Source organism: Falco naumanni, chromosome 4 (assembly GCF_017639655.2).
Source record: "Falco naumanni isolate bFalNau1 chromosome 4, bFalNau1.pat, whole genome shotgun sequence".
Lineage (NCBI taxonomy): Eukaryota > Metazoa > Chordata > Aves > Falconiformes > Falconidae > Falco > Falco naumanni.
This window is the reverse complement of record NC_054057.1, coordinates 32,631,729-32,645,443: the sequence shown is the minus strand read 5'-3', so window position 1 is coordinate 32,645,443 and position 13,715 is coordinate 32,631,729. Positions and strand designations below refer to the sequence as shown.

The window sequence follows — 13,715 nt, the reverse complement described above, 5'->3', positions numbered from 1 at the left end:
AGACAACAAATTAAACTGTTTCATGCCATTCGTAAAATTAATTCAAAGTCAGCTCTCACCATTGAAGACAGCTTTGTTTTTTCCTTAGTTTTTCAAAAGGCATGAGGTTTACTTCACTTTTCTGCAGACACTTTGTATAGGTATTTATATTACCCTTTTGTCACTACTGGTCAATCAAGCGCACCTGATAAAATTCCCTGGGGCTCAGCCTTGGCATGGGAAGTGTGTGCTTTCTCTGGGAAACATTCAAAATTATAGGAAATGCTTTTGAAAGATGGGAAATGATGAGGGGAAAGGTGTTTTCGTGTTTTCTGATCCTCTATGTTTGTGTTCTTGCAACTGATTATATTTTCACAATCAAACTGAAATATATTGCTGTTTTATTTGCCACAGAATTGGATTGAGGCCATTCCCAGCGATGGCATGCTGGACGAGGTGGCAGCATGAAATCCATACTCCTCCCGTTTGCCCATCTGCAAAGCTGCAGCGGGTTCAGCACATCACCTCACTCTCGCATCACCCTTCCAACACTGTCAAGATATTGACATCGCGTGGTGACTTCAAAGATGAAGGTGAATTGGACTCAGTTTGTGAGGTTGCAGGGAGGGAGAGCGGGCAGCTACAGGGCCAGAGCCCTGCAGCCCAGGCAGCGGGTGCCAGGGCCCTCGGGCGGCAGGGCCCACAGCTCGGCTGCACCCACGGCAGCCACCTGGGCCTAGGCCCGGTCCGGCCCCGGTCCGTGCCCGGCTGGTGGCGGGTCCTCCGCCTGCCGCAGGCTCCGGGCCGGGCTGCGCCCCTCAGAGCCCCCGGGCCCGGTTCGGTTCAGCCGCTGCGGGCGGCCCTGTCCCTGCCCGCACCCGGGTAACCCGCTGGCTGTCACGGACACCCGGGAGGGGCTTCAACCCGCCGTGACCGCAGGGCGCGGGGGGCGGCGAGGCGAGGCGGGGGGAGGCCGCGCCGCAGCGGGGGTGGAGGAGGAGTGGAAGAGCACCGAGAGGGGAAAAGCGCGGGGGGCGTGAAGGAGCGGGGGGTGAAAGGGGAGTGCGCGGAGAGGAGGCGGCGGCGGGGAGCGGAGCGGGGCGGCGGCGAGCTGCCCGAGCCAGCGGGTGAGGCGGCCGGGCCATGGCGCGGCGGGACGGCGGCGGGCTGCCCCGCCTGCTGCTCTGCCTGGCGCTGTGCGGGCTGTTGCGCGGCGGCCAGGCTGGCGCCCTGCCCGCCCGCGGGGTGCCCCGGCCCTTCGGCGCGGCCCCGCCGGCGGCCTGCAGCCCGCGCTGCCAGCACGGCGGCCTCTGCCTCGGCAACGGCACCTGCCTCTGCTCCAAGGGCTACGAGGGCGAGCTCTGCCAGCACGGTAACGGCCCGGCCTCGCACCGCGGCGCCAGGCGGTGCCAGTGGGCGGGAAGGCGGGGGCGGGTTGCGGTGGCATCCCCCCGGCGGGGCGGTGGCGGGCCAGGGGCGGCCGCTCCGCACCTCGCCGCACCTCGCCTCGCCGCGGGGGACAGGCGGGGAGCGCCCTGCCCGGCGTCGCCTGCCCGCTGCTGCGGGGGTCTCTGCGCTCCGGTGGCCCCTGGGGTCGCGTCTGGGCCTGAGCAGGCGTGGGCGCCATGCTGTGCCAGCCTTCCTGCGAGTGCTCCCTCTGGGAGGTCTGAGGGGCTGGGGTCGGGAGCAGCGAGAGAGGGGAGTGGCAGGGTGCCTGGCAGGACGTAAATAAGGTGCGGTGGGAGAAAGGGGATAAAGACACCCAGGTTCTGGCGAGGCAATGGCAGCAAACTGGTAGCGCACGCATCTCCTTCATGAAGACACACACTCACGTAGGTGGGTCGCCCCAGCCGTTGGAAGTGGCCGCGGTGTCAGTAGATACAGCGCTTTGCCAGTTGAGGGTGGGGTACATGCCAGCTTGTTGGACAGGCTTTTGCATCCACTTCCTTGTATAATTTTTCCAGTGCACGTTTAAATACTTGCGTGAGTGAGGAATGGTGCTTTGAGAGGCTTGACAGCTTTCCAAGCCTCAGCAATGTTAAACTGTTATTTTCTAGGTGCTATTAGTGAGAATAGTGCTAATGAAAAGATCAAAAAAGTGTGTATAAAGTAGGTTATTTTCTGGATCTTTTGTTGGAGTACATTGTGCTTGTAAAAATACTGGAATTTACTGCCTACCTGACCCACAGAATCATCTGTACATCCCATTTCCATGGTAGGAGGCGTAAAGGTAGGGAACTGAAATCTCTTCCTGGTAATGTTCAACGAGAGACAAAGTATTTTTGAAAGTATCCCAATATGCAGAAGTAAACACTGGGGAGAAGAGTTTAGGTTTAAACACTGTTTAATGTAACATGTCTGATTTCTAATTCCTTTTTTTCAGAAGTGGCTATTGTGGCTATTAATTGCTAAAATTCACTCAATATCAGGAGTTCTTTTGCTTGACATGTTGTCCTGTGCAAAGAGGTGATATAATCTGTACAATATTTGTTCTAGTTTTCAATGCCCTTCATTTAAAATGTGATTTATTTTTTTAAACTCTGAAACGGGATGCTGAAAATTTCATTCAGCACTGTAATCATTCATGGAGTATTGTTTTATTTAGAAGCTAAGGCTAGCAGGTGGTGACAAATGATGTGTAGCTAATGTGCTGTGCATTGGGGATGAGTAACTGCTATATGTACTGTTTCAAACAACTGTTGGATCCTAGACATTTTGGGGCTTAGGGGAGATATGAAAAACTGTTGGAGATGCAGATCCATTTTTGAATTAGAGAGGTGAACTGTCTGGAATTGTTAAGGGAACCGCTGAATGCTCGCTCTGATAAGGTCATCAATGTAGAAAAAGATTTGGGTAGATCCCTTTCATCCCTTGTTCTGTCAAGAAAACTGAACTGGAGACTATGTGAAGTAACAGTTTTTCTTAAATTGGGAGCTCTTGTATGGCATTTCCAATGAACTGAAAGCATCTGGTAAAACAGTTATGCAGAGCTGAGTGCTGAATGGTTCTTTCATACATCTGTGTCCTGTATTTGCATGCAAATACTCATTCTGCAGATACTAATGTGAAAAATCCTCTGTTCTTCAGTTGAGTTGTTTGAGAGTGCTGTAAGATTAGGAGGGCAAAATCAGTGCTCGTCTTTTCCCTTTTCTTCCCTGTTTCAGACTTCTTACCCGTCCAGTCAACGATAAGCAATGTGGTGAGAGAACGCATCTCATATCTGCAGTTAGTTCAGATGAGACTCTGAAACACGTGGGTCTCTAAAATCTGTATGCGAATAAACAAAAGACACCAGGGGTGATTCAGGAATTACTTACGAGTGGCAAGGAGGTCTATTTATTACCAATCTGACTGAACTTACCCAGAATTTTGCAAAATGAAGATTTTTATTTGTGCCTTATCCAACCTGTCCAGGCTGTCAGTAATGAAAAAGTTGCAGAATCTGTGATGATCATAGGTGCTTTTCTCCCAACAGATAATTACAGTTATGACAAAAGTTACAATTATCTTAGATGGTTTCTGAACAAACACTTGTTTATTTCAGAATAAATAATATTTCAGAATAAATAATCTGAGAGGGCAGATGAGACAAAAAAAAGAGGGTGGAGGAGAAGGAGGTGGTGACTGACTTCTGGAGACATTTTAGAGAAGTGGTATGAGGAAATGAGCACTTAGTTTTACTGGAGATGTATGTAGGAATCCAGTAGAGCGTGAAGTCTAGTATTTCATCTTAAGAATAGAAGATACCCCTGAAGTTGCAACATTTTTTTTTAATATCGTTTCTTCTTATCACTTCTTTCCTCACCTGTCATTTCTTGACTTGTTATCAAAAACTTCTTTGGCAGTCCAGCTTTCTTCCTTTGTTCTTTTTTAATATGACTCGCTTTGCTGCCTGTTCCATCTGGGGTCCAAAAGCTTCCTTAGTTTTGAGTGGTTAAAAGCTTAAAATAGTGGAGTGCTCTCTGTGCAGGGAAACAAACCTTTTCACCTGACTGGCGATGTAGGATGGCAGGGCAGATATATCTTAGGAAATGTGAAGACAAACTGAGTACTCGGAGACTAAAATAACGTGAATTTCTTATGTACTTAAGTAGTAATTTTGGTAAGCTTCACCAATATTGATCCAAACTTTGTTTGTTTTCTGTCTTAACAGCAACATGTTATCCAAAATGCAAAAATGGTGGGGAGTGCCTCAGACCTGGGAAATGCAGATGTCCACCTGGCTATGGGGGTAGATACTGTCATAAAGGTGAGTAAGACCCAAACAAATGATAGCTTGGAAAGACAAGGAGTTTGAAAACAGGCAAAATTAATTTGGAACTTCTCAAGTCCACGATCTAATGCAGTTTGAAATAATGACCTTAAATCCTTAGACCTCTGATCTTGCTGTCAAAAAATGCATGGCCTGGAGGATCTGCATACTTGCAGGAGAATGGGGTGAAGTATATGTACTGAAACGTGTTGTGAGAATCTAGAGAATTCTGTCCCTTGTAAAATACCTTGTTTATGTTACATAAATATTCTGTTTAGCTCTATAACAAACACTTTAGATAATTTAATGACATTAATTTTATAGAGACGTATTTCTACATTAGGTGTTTGGAACTTGTGTAGTATTTGCAAGATGGTGATATTGAGGGCAAGTCGCTAAAGATAAGCGTGGCAATGTATTGTTGATAGGTAATGGGAGATGGAGATGAGAAGTGGCACCAATTCTTACGGTTTTATGAAGTGTATTGAATATATGCATGGACTGGAAGAGACAATCTAAGAAAACGTTATATTGTTATGAACTGATCAGGCTACTGATGATAACTTGAGTTCTGGGATAAAAGAAGAAAACTTGAAATAGTTTTGGGGGAAAACAATATCCTTGGGTAGGCAAGATATCCTCAGAGAGTGAAGGAAAATAAAGCATTGCTTTTATTTCAGAAGAAAAGCCTTGCACTTAAAAAATTCTAGAAGTTCTTTTTGAAAAGATGTTCGTAAATTAGTCGGGCAGTCGTCAGTGTACTAAGAACCTAATAAGCATTCAGTCTGACTGGTCACAGCAGCCAACAACATCTCACAGAATTCTTTGTTTATGCTTGGTGTTTATTCTGCAGGCATTTTCTTTATTTCCTTCAAATATGAAATAGCTACAAGAGTTTACTTGGAGTGTAACTTAATGAGTACTTGGGGAAGGAACTCGGCTACCTTCTGCAGCTCCCTGGAGTCTTGTTGTTAGGTTGTCTGGTGTTTGGCAGGGTTTTTTTGTTTCTTTATTTGTTTCATTTTTTTAATAAAGCTGTATTTGGTGTTTTATGAAGAAAGAATGTAACATGGTAACATCTGTCTAAGTCTGCAGAAACTTAAACTGTATCTCTGGCTTATTAACTGGACTGAATGGGAGTTCAGCTGCCAGTGATAACAATTTGATATCAATATTGCTAACATTATAAAGGAATAAAAAAGATGAGGAAGTAGTGTCTTCTAATGAAGATCTGTATAACACAGTACTGTTGTGTAATGCCTTGGGAAATAACTATGCATTTTGAGTAGGCATAACAGTGTTGACAGCAGTGAGGTAAACTGGAGCATGGGTCAGCATCATTTTCCAGAAAAAGGATTTTTTTTTTTTTTTAATATCTTAAAGGCCATCTGAAAGTGTAGGTTTCTGGGGTCTTGACAGGGAGCTTGACATTCTGAGAAGAGCCTGAATCAGAAGTAAGGCGAGAAGTACTACTTAAATAGAAAAAGCAGAGCGAGGATTCAGTTTACGCAAATACTACAGTCTAGACTTGGATTTGTATCTGAGTAAAAATCCGACTTGTGCTTTTTACCATGTTATCCCTGTAAGGCAAAGGATGTGCTTGTGCTGACCTTTAAGGTGGACTACCGTGGTGTGTGGAGCCTGGATATACAAAATTGCAGCATGGTGCAATATGCTATTGCAGAATCGCACAGAATCACAGAATGGGTGAAGCTGGAAGGGACCTCTGGAGGTCATCTTGTCCAATCCCTTTGCTCAAGCTGGGCTAGCTAGAGCCAGTTGCCATGGTCCGTGTCCAGACAGCTTTTGAATATCTCCAAGGATGGAGACTCCACAACTTCCCAGGCCAACCTGTGTTTGGTCACCCTCACTGGGAAGCCATGCTGACTATTCCTGATGATTTTCTTGTCCTTAGTATGCCTGGAAATGGTTTCCAGGACCACTTGTTCCATTACCTTACCAGAGATTGAGGTGAGGCTGGCTGATCTGTAGTTCCCCGGCTCCTCCTTGCCCTTCCTGAAGATTGGAGTGATATTTGCTTCCCTTCAGTCTTCACGCACTTCCCCCTGTCACCACAATCGATGAAATATAATCAATATTAAACACATTAAGTTATACCATGTGACAAAGAAATATGCCAACAGGCTTTGAAGAGCTTTTCTAGCTGTACTGGAGTTCACTTGCGTGTCCTTGCGAGTTCAGCATTTGTGTCAAATCCTCAGCTGAATCATGAGCTGAAATCATATTCAAAGACTGTGGTAGAACAGAGATTTGGACTTTTTTCTACCAAGTATCAAGCAGACATCTCAACTGTCCATCATTCTAATGAAGGATAGTTGTTTCTCTTCAGTGCGGTGAGGGTAGTGTGTACATTTACATTCATGCTTGTGAAAGGATGCGTTTGATTGTACAGAACAGTGATTATGCCATGTTTCAAAGATGGTGTGCACCACAGTTGAATACCAATCATATGTCTGGTATAAATAATGCTTTGTTAATGAGTCCTTCAGGGCTTCAATGCATAGAACAATTCTGGAACGAGGAGGCTGACTTACATAGTTGGCCTTTGGGAAGGCACCACTCAACCTGGCTGTAGTTATGGGTTTGTTTGTCAAGGCAATATCCCCTTCTCTTCTTCCTCTTGTTATGTGTAGGTCCTGTCAGGTAAGGAACTGCATGAATTCTTGACCACATGTTACTGGCTCACCAGCTATGATTTGGTAAGATTGATAAGAATATGTACATTAGTAGTTACTGTGGTGCGGCTGTTGAACAGTTGGTTCACAGTTGGGGAGGGGAGGAGCTATGCCATAGTGATAATTATGTTTGTTTGTTGGTACTCTCAGGCTAAATGCTCAAAAAGTTAAGAACTTTAATCTTAACTGCATTTTGAGATGACATTTGCAGACACAGTTTTGTCATCCTCGCTCACTCCTTACAGAACTGTGCCTTGCTCTGAATAGTTGAAATTTTAGTCTTTGCAGATGTGATAGAACAAGTAGTTGATGGTAGACCAGCTGTTTAAAGATAATTATTTGATATCCTATGCTGCTTCTGAAATGTGCTGTGTATGCTGTTCTTCCGCAGTAAGCTGTGAAGGAGGCTGTCAAAATGGTGGGGAATGCATCTCTGTCAATGGAGTTGTAAAGTGCCTTTGTGCTTCTGGCTGGACGGGATCAAGATGCCAAGAAGGTGGGTATCTACATTCATGAAAATATTGATTAAAAAATATAACTTAAGTTACAAAAACATTTTAGAAGTATTAAGAGGCTAATAACTATGGAAAAGTCATTGTAGGTCCTTCCTTTCTGTAGTAATACATTATTGGTAAACACTCAGATAAAATACTGTGAAATTATTTTGCATTAAACTGTACATCTGTTAACATTTAAACTAAAATTCTTAACACAGTACACAGTTATTTTTTTCCATTTCCATGGCCCTGGAAATGCCTTCAGAGTTACACCAGTTGAGTATCTAACCTGGAAGAAAATGTGTTTTGCCATTTTAATTTGTATCATCCTGAATCTTTCATTCTGTCAGGATTCTTTAATATCAGTTTTATAAATCCTGCTGACTTACCCATTCTTTTCTTCTAGCAATTTGTCCTCAAGGTTGCCGGAATAATGGAGCTTGTGTGGCTCCTGGGATTTGTAGCTGTCCAGCTGGATGGGTCGGTGGAGCATGTCACTTAGGTAAATGACTTCTGACATTTTTTGTTTATCCTGTTCTCTAGTTGTTTGATTTACCAGTACAGCGTTCAAGTCTTCGGTGCCTAACAAAGCTGCTATGCAAGTATCTTAGAATAATAAAAGAGAGCTGCTTCTGCATACTGAGGGTCTTACAAGTATGCATAAGGAGTAGGTGGCTTTTCAATTTGGTCAGAAAGACAGAACTTGTCCACTTTAGATAAATTCAGATTTTGGTTGTCACCAAATTCATTACTTGGTATGTCTTGTGAAATATTTTCTATAAATCAACACCCCGGTATAAACACCTGAAAATGGCCATTACAGAAACACTATCACTTCCTACGTGGGTTACAAGCTTCATTAAATTTTATGGGCATGGGAGATTGAAACTTGCTTCTCACTTTGGGGATAAGTTGGCAGAATCAACTCCAGATGCTCTTAAAAGAGTAAGAGGAAACCGGCTATAGTCAGGATTAGTACTGACTGACACTGTTGCTGAACAACCATATGCATTTTCCCAAATTTTGATTCACAAAAGCAGATGATGATTACATACAAAAACTGTAAGTTACCCTTCTCTGGCAGGTCCCTGTATGCTCACAGCAGCACTGCCCTGGTCCTAAAGCAATAATCCTAAAACTGTAAAAAGAAAAGGTTTTTGTTTGCTTTCTGGGAGACTGAGAGAAAGCTAATTTAAACATTGTTTGTGAATGGGATATCGTGGGTGAAGTCCTGTGCATTTGAAAATTTTATGTGGCTGTGGGAATCTAGATCAGCTGGTGTTAGTTCTTCTGCAATATATATGGTCAAGCAAAGAAAAATAATCACAGAATGGTCAGAGTTGGAAGGGACCTCTGGAGATAATCTAGTCCAACCCTCTGCTAAAGCAGGTTCTCCTAGAGCAGGTTGCGTGGATCACATCCAAGTGGGTTTTGAATGTCTCCAGAGGAGACTCCACAACTTCTTTTTGCAGCCTGTCCAGTGCTTTGTCACCCTCAAACTAAAAAGCTTTTCCTCACATTCAGATGGAAGTTGCTGTGTTACAGTTTGTGCCTGTTGCCCCTTGTACTTTTAGCATTCCTATTTGACCAGCAAAATGCTTACCTTTTGTGTTCATCAGTGTATTGAGATAGAGGGTGGTATTAAAAGGTAAGTGTGGGAGATGCAGAGGAACTTAAAAATGCTTAGCTTCATTCCCTGCACTAGCAATAATGGCAGAAGTGTTCAGGTTCTTAGTGTCAAAATAATCACTGTTACTGAATTAACTAGATCTGCGTCCAGTTTGACTTCTCTTGGTGCAGATGCTCATGAGCAAATTGCAGGCCCTGGCTTGTTAACTGAACTGGTATGTAGCTAGGGGACAACTAAAGCTGTGCCCACTCCTCTGCCCTTCTTGTGGGGGAGCGGAAGGGCACTGTGTGAACAATAGCTAGTGTTTGGTAGCTGTTTCCTCATGGATATGGATCCAAGAGCCGTCTGGAGTAAGTTTCAGCAGGAATTTTTATTGTTCCCTCACTTTCATTGAGACATCCATCTCAAAAACAGCCTGTGCCTTAAACAACAACACAAATGATAGTATTTTAAAAGGGGAATGAAGCATGAATAAGACTAGACATGCTGTGGCTGTATTCCAGTGAAGGCCACGATGCCATAAATTGAGAGGCATTGCTTTTCAGTTCTTCCATTATGCTTTTATTTATACCGTCCCAGTGTGGTCACCAGGGAACAATTCTGCTAGCACAGTGAGACAAAGAAGAAAAATGAGCCTGTGTTGTGCTGCAGACATAGCATGTATCTGGTCTCTCATTTCAGCTGTATGTAAACTACCTTGTCAACATGGAGGAAAATGCATAGCTCCAAACGTGTGCAGATGTCGACTGCCGTACTCTGGTCTACAGTGTACAAAGAAAAGGAAGGAATGAAGCAACTTCCGCAAAGATAAGCTGCTTTTGCTTCATGTAGCTCTTCCTACAAAGATGAAGTTTGCAGCTGTGGGGAACCTTAAAACAAACATGGTAACTAATTGATTTCAGATAGCTTTTTGTTTTCAGTATATTAAGTAAATGCTTTTCTGTATTGAAGAAAAGTATTGCTGATAACACAGCTGTTGTAAGTGTCCAAGTATGTGTAGTGTATGGCACATTTTCTTCTGTTAGCATTTTCTTTTCTTTGTAAGCAGAAGTGTTATGTCTTGGTTGATACAGCTGACCTTGGAATGAAATTTGCTCTTCAAATAAAGTACTTCAGAATAGATCTGTGCTCTTTTTGATTTTTTTTCCCCTTTGACTAGAATTACTGCGCTATATCAATTATGTGTTTTTAAAAAGCACATGAAACAAAACATCCTTAATTCAGATCATCAGAAGTGGATGTTGGCTGAAGTATAGTGTGCCTTCAAGAAGATTACACACTTGCAAGAGGAAACTTGCAGCGTTTGCATCTTTCTGGAACATCAGCAAACTACAAAGTGTCTTATTAAAATCCTGGTTATTGCTTTATGTATGCTTCCTGCCCCTCCCCCCCAATCAGATTTGGATTGCGATCAGTTAAGCAATATTAAAAAAAAACAAACCACACAGTACTTGTTCAGACAGTTCTGCTGTTACTTTCTAAAATCTTAATCCATAGTGATACTCAAGAGAGTCCTTATCTTGACTACTTCTGCAATTGTATCATCTGATCATCTATCAGCTTCTTTTTCTTACCCCAGTAAGATAGGGAAATGTGTTTATGTCCCTTCTGGAGATGGAGACCTTGATGATTCATTCCTATACAAGGTTGTGTTGTTACAGGAGCAATATAATGGGAGGCTACAGGCTGGCCGTGAGGAAAAGCTGTGCCTGTCACAAATCACCTGTGTGGAGGATGCTGAGGCTTGTCTTCTGGGCATGTTCCAGTTTGGCCTCGTTTAGGTTTTGCAGCCTTTCGCAGATTGGACTGAGACTCCTACACTCATTGTTCCATGTCTTGTTTGTGCTGTTTCTGGAATGCTATAGTTGAGGAAGGTTTTGCCAAAACATGGAAGTTCAATCAGTCAACTTTCTGAATGATGCCCAGATCAATTTTTTTGAGAGACGGATATTAATTGTATTCTAGGTGGTACTGGAAATTTTGGTGGGAAAATTTTAACTATGCATTACTTTAATCTGTTTGCTAATGCGTTATTTTAGTCCGTTTGATGGAGTAACATTGTATGCGTGTGTGAGCTCCCTTACCAGAACACGCAGCTTTCACAGGCAGTGACTCACACGGACACGTTTCTCCAGGGATTACAAACCACCAAGCATTGACAAGCAGCAAAGAAATGGGGTCTTCTCAGTTATCAACCTTCTCTAAAAGAGAGAACCCAAGCATACAGGGGGCAAAAGATGACAAGTAGTATATAGTACAGGAGAGTCCCATTTTCTGTTACGAGCAATTGTTGCCCTGTGAGGCTGAGAAGCCTTCCTCTGCCCTTGCTTTGGAGGGCTATTGCACTTTGGTTCAGATGGAACCTGCTATGGATAGGTGGTGTGCAGGTTTTGTTGCTAGGGGTGGGGGACTGAGTGAGAAGCATGTCTGCGTTTTGTGCTGCTTGTGCTGTGATACACGGGGTATTTCAGGCATGCCGGTGAAAAATGTGGTTTGCATGCATGGAACAAGATTTCTTCAACAGTTCCAGAGTAGGCTTTGTGATGACGGCATTCTGTGTCACAGCTCACTACAATAATCATGCCATAATTTAGAAATTCAGGAGTTGAATGCTTTAGATTACATACTCGTTGCAGGAAAGCAAATGGAAAATAATTAATTGCCTCAGACCCAAGATTTCAGAGTAAATGAGCAGAATTATGTAAATGCAAAGAGGCATATCTCTGTTCCTGAAAAGCCTGACTTCTACTAACAAAGCCAAAAGTGACAATAATGGTGATTAGAAGCCAAAAGAGATATTAGCAGTTAGGAGCATGAGACCAGGAGTAGTCAGTGAGAGAGACCTGTAATTGGTGGTTTTGAGAAGGCCAGAACAAATGCTAATTTAAATAGTTCTCTGTTTAGAAATGATTGAAGTAAGCAAGCAGTAATTTGAGGGCACGCAGAATATGAAGGCTATTTTAGAAATACTGCTTGAATGTGGCACCATCTACTGGCTACAGGGGGTTTTGTTGGGGTTTCTTGTTTTTAAGAAATACCATTTAAATCTCTGCAATATTTTAAGTGAGTTCAAAAGTGCATTTTCTAGTAGTTATTTTAAAGTAGAACAGTCTCAGAATGTGTTACTAATGACAATCCAGGTCCCCAAATTACTGCTTGAACAGTTCCACATATATTTACTAAAAGATCTGTCAGTATTCCTTGTCCTTTGTGTTTCCCACTTATTGGAGGATTGAATGTACCAGTTATAGCTTGCAATTTCTGGAGCAGCCTTCCTGTGACAAGCTAGTTAAAGGTCAAGAAAAACACTACAGAACAGGTTACCTCCCTTATTTGTTAGAGCTAACTCTGATCTTCACTAAAAACAACTGGAAAAATTGTAGGTGTCGCGCACTGGTTGCGTGTTTGATATTCCATCTTTTTAGAGCATGTGTGGAAAGGTGAGGAGTGTTTCTTCTTTTTAATTTACCTATATGCACATTTTATCATTTATATTTTCTCTTCAGTTACTTGGTTTATCTGTAAAATATCCTGTATTAGCTAAAGTGAGCTGTGGGTGGAAGCTGAGTTAAATGGCCTGACATTGTCATACGATACCTTTATACAAGAGAAACAACACAAACATCTTTAGCCATTAGTAACACTTTCTAACCGCTACATTTGGTTTTATATATCTACCCAGGTGTTATGTCTTATAGAGAATTGAAACTTTGGATTGTCCCATTTGGGCAAGTAATGGAACGGATATAGCTAATTTGTCTAGTATCTTAAGCTTTTATACAGATTTACTTTAGGGCTTGCACTGATTCTTCTTCGTGGGTTTGCTTTTGGTAGATGGAAATGTTAACCTGCTTTCTATTATCAGCTATGAGAATATATAATTAACTTCTGTAAAAAGAAAGCCTTGCACATGAGGCCCACTGTTTTGTTGTGTGGTGTTTTCTTTTTTAAATCACAGCTAATGTGGATATAAATGTAGGAAACTGAATCCTTGCAAAAATCTGTGGCATCTTCTGCGATAGGAGTCCTTCCTTCTGAAAACATTCAACTGTGTTTCAGAGAGCTTTTTGAGATCATGGGCAAACATCAGTCTGCACTTGGGAGGATTTCTGCTGGCCTGCAGAACAGCTTTAGTGCAAGCAGGTAATAAATGGATGATGTACATACATACCTTCCAGGACTGTTTAGTATTTCAAGAAATCATGCAAGAAAATTCAGTGAGGATATCTGTATCCTGTATAACATGCTAAGAATCACTGTAAGATCTTCAGTTTGGCACAAGTTGCCCTTTGTTCCATCAGAGTGGAACCATGGCAACTCCTGCAGTATGCAACCCTTCCCCCCCTTCCAAATCCCCTCACTCTTTTGGCCCTAATTTCAGATTGCAATTTGAGAATAGCTTCCTTAACCTGTGTGCACAAGCCCTCTATATGCTTCTGCCTCTAGTTAAACTGAGCGATTTTACTGCATTGTTGCAATGTGCTTTCTAATTACAGTGAACTGTTTCATGTGTATGATGGACAATCTAGTAACAAAATAGTTTCACCTGATCACATAATTACTGGGCAGTTCTGAAGTACCTGCCTGTGTTTATGCGTGTGCTAGTAATTTTTCTGCTTCACCTGTTTGCTGAAAAATAGCACAGCTTAGAGCATTTTTAA

The 13,715-nt window shown here is 42.8% G+C and overlaps 1 protein-coding gene across 2 annotated transcripts; it reads left to right on the top strand.

The window, feature by feature from the left end:
• Window positions 1-393: 393 nt before the first annotated feature.
• LOC121087948 (von Willebrand factor D and EGF domain-containing protein-like) lies at window positions 394-10,176 on the top strand. 2 transcript variants are annotated; one of them, XM_040593492.1, is made up of 5 exons: window positions 394-572; window positions 4,133-4,228; window positions 7,319-7,423; window positions 7,831-7,926; window positions 9,736-10,176. In XM_040593492.1, exons 1-5 carry the CDS (start codon window positions 419-421, stop codon window positions 9,843-9,845), a joined length of 561 nt encoding a protein of 186 aa, XP_040449426.1. In that variant the 5' UTR covers window positions 394-418; the 3' UTR covers window positions 9,846-10,176. The 2 variants fall into 2 exon arrangements, with proteins under 2 accessions (XP_040449426.1, XP_040449425.1); XM_040593491.1 differs by lacking the exon at window positions 394-572 and adding an exon at window positions 1,074-1,351.
• Window positions 10,177-13,715: the final 3,539 nt, after the last annotated feature.

Coding starts and splice junctions, on each gene's coding strand:
- LOC121087948 (XM_040593491.1), top strand. CDS start 1,123: ATGGCGCGGCGGGACGGCGGCGGGCTGCCCCGCCTGCTGCTCTGCCTG. Junction 1,352..4,132: donor GGGCGAGCTCTGCCAGCACG/GTAACGGCCCGG, acceptor CTGTCTTAACAG/CAACATGTTATCCAAAATGC. Junction 7,424..7,830: donor GGGATCAAGATGCCAAGAAG/GTGGGTATCTAC, acceptor CTTTTCTTCTAG/CAATTTGTCCTCAAGGTTGC.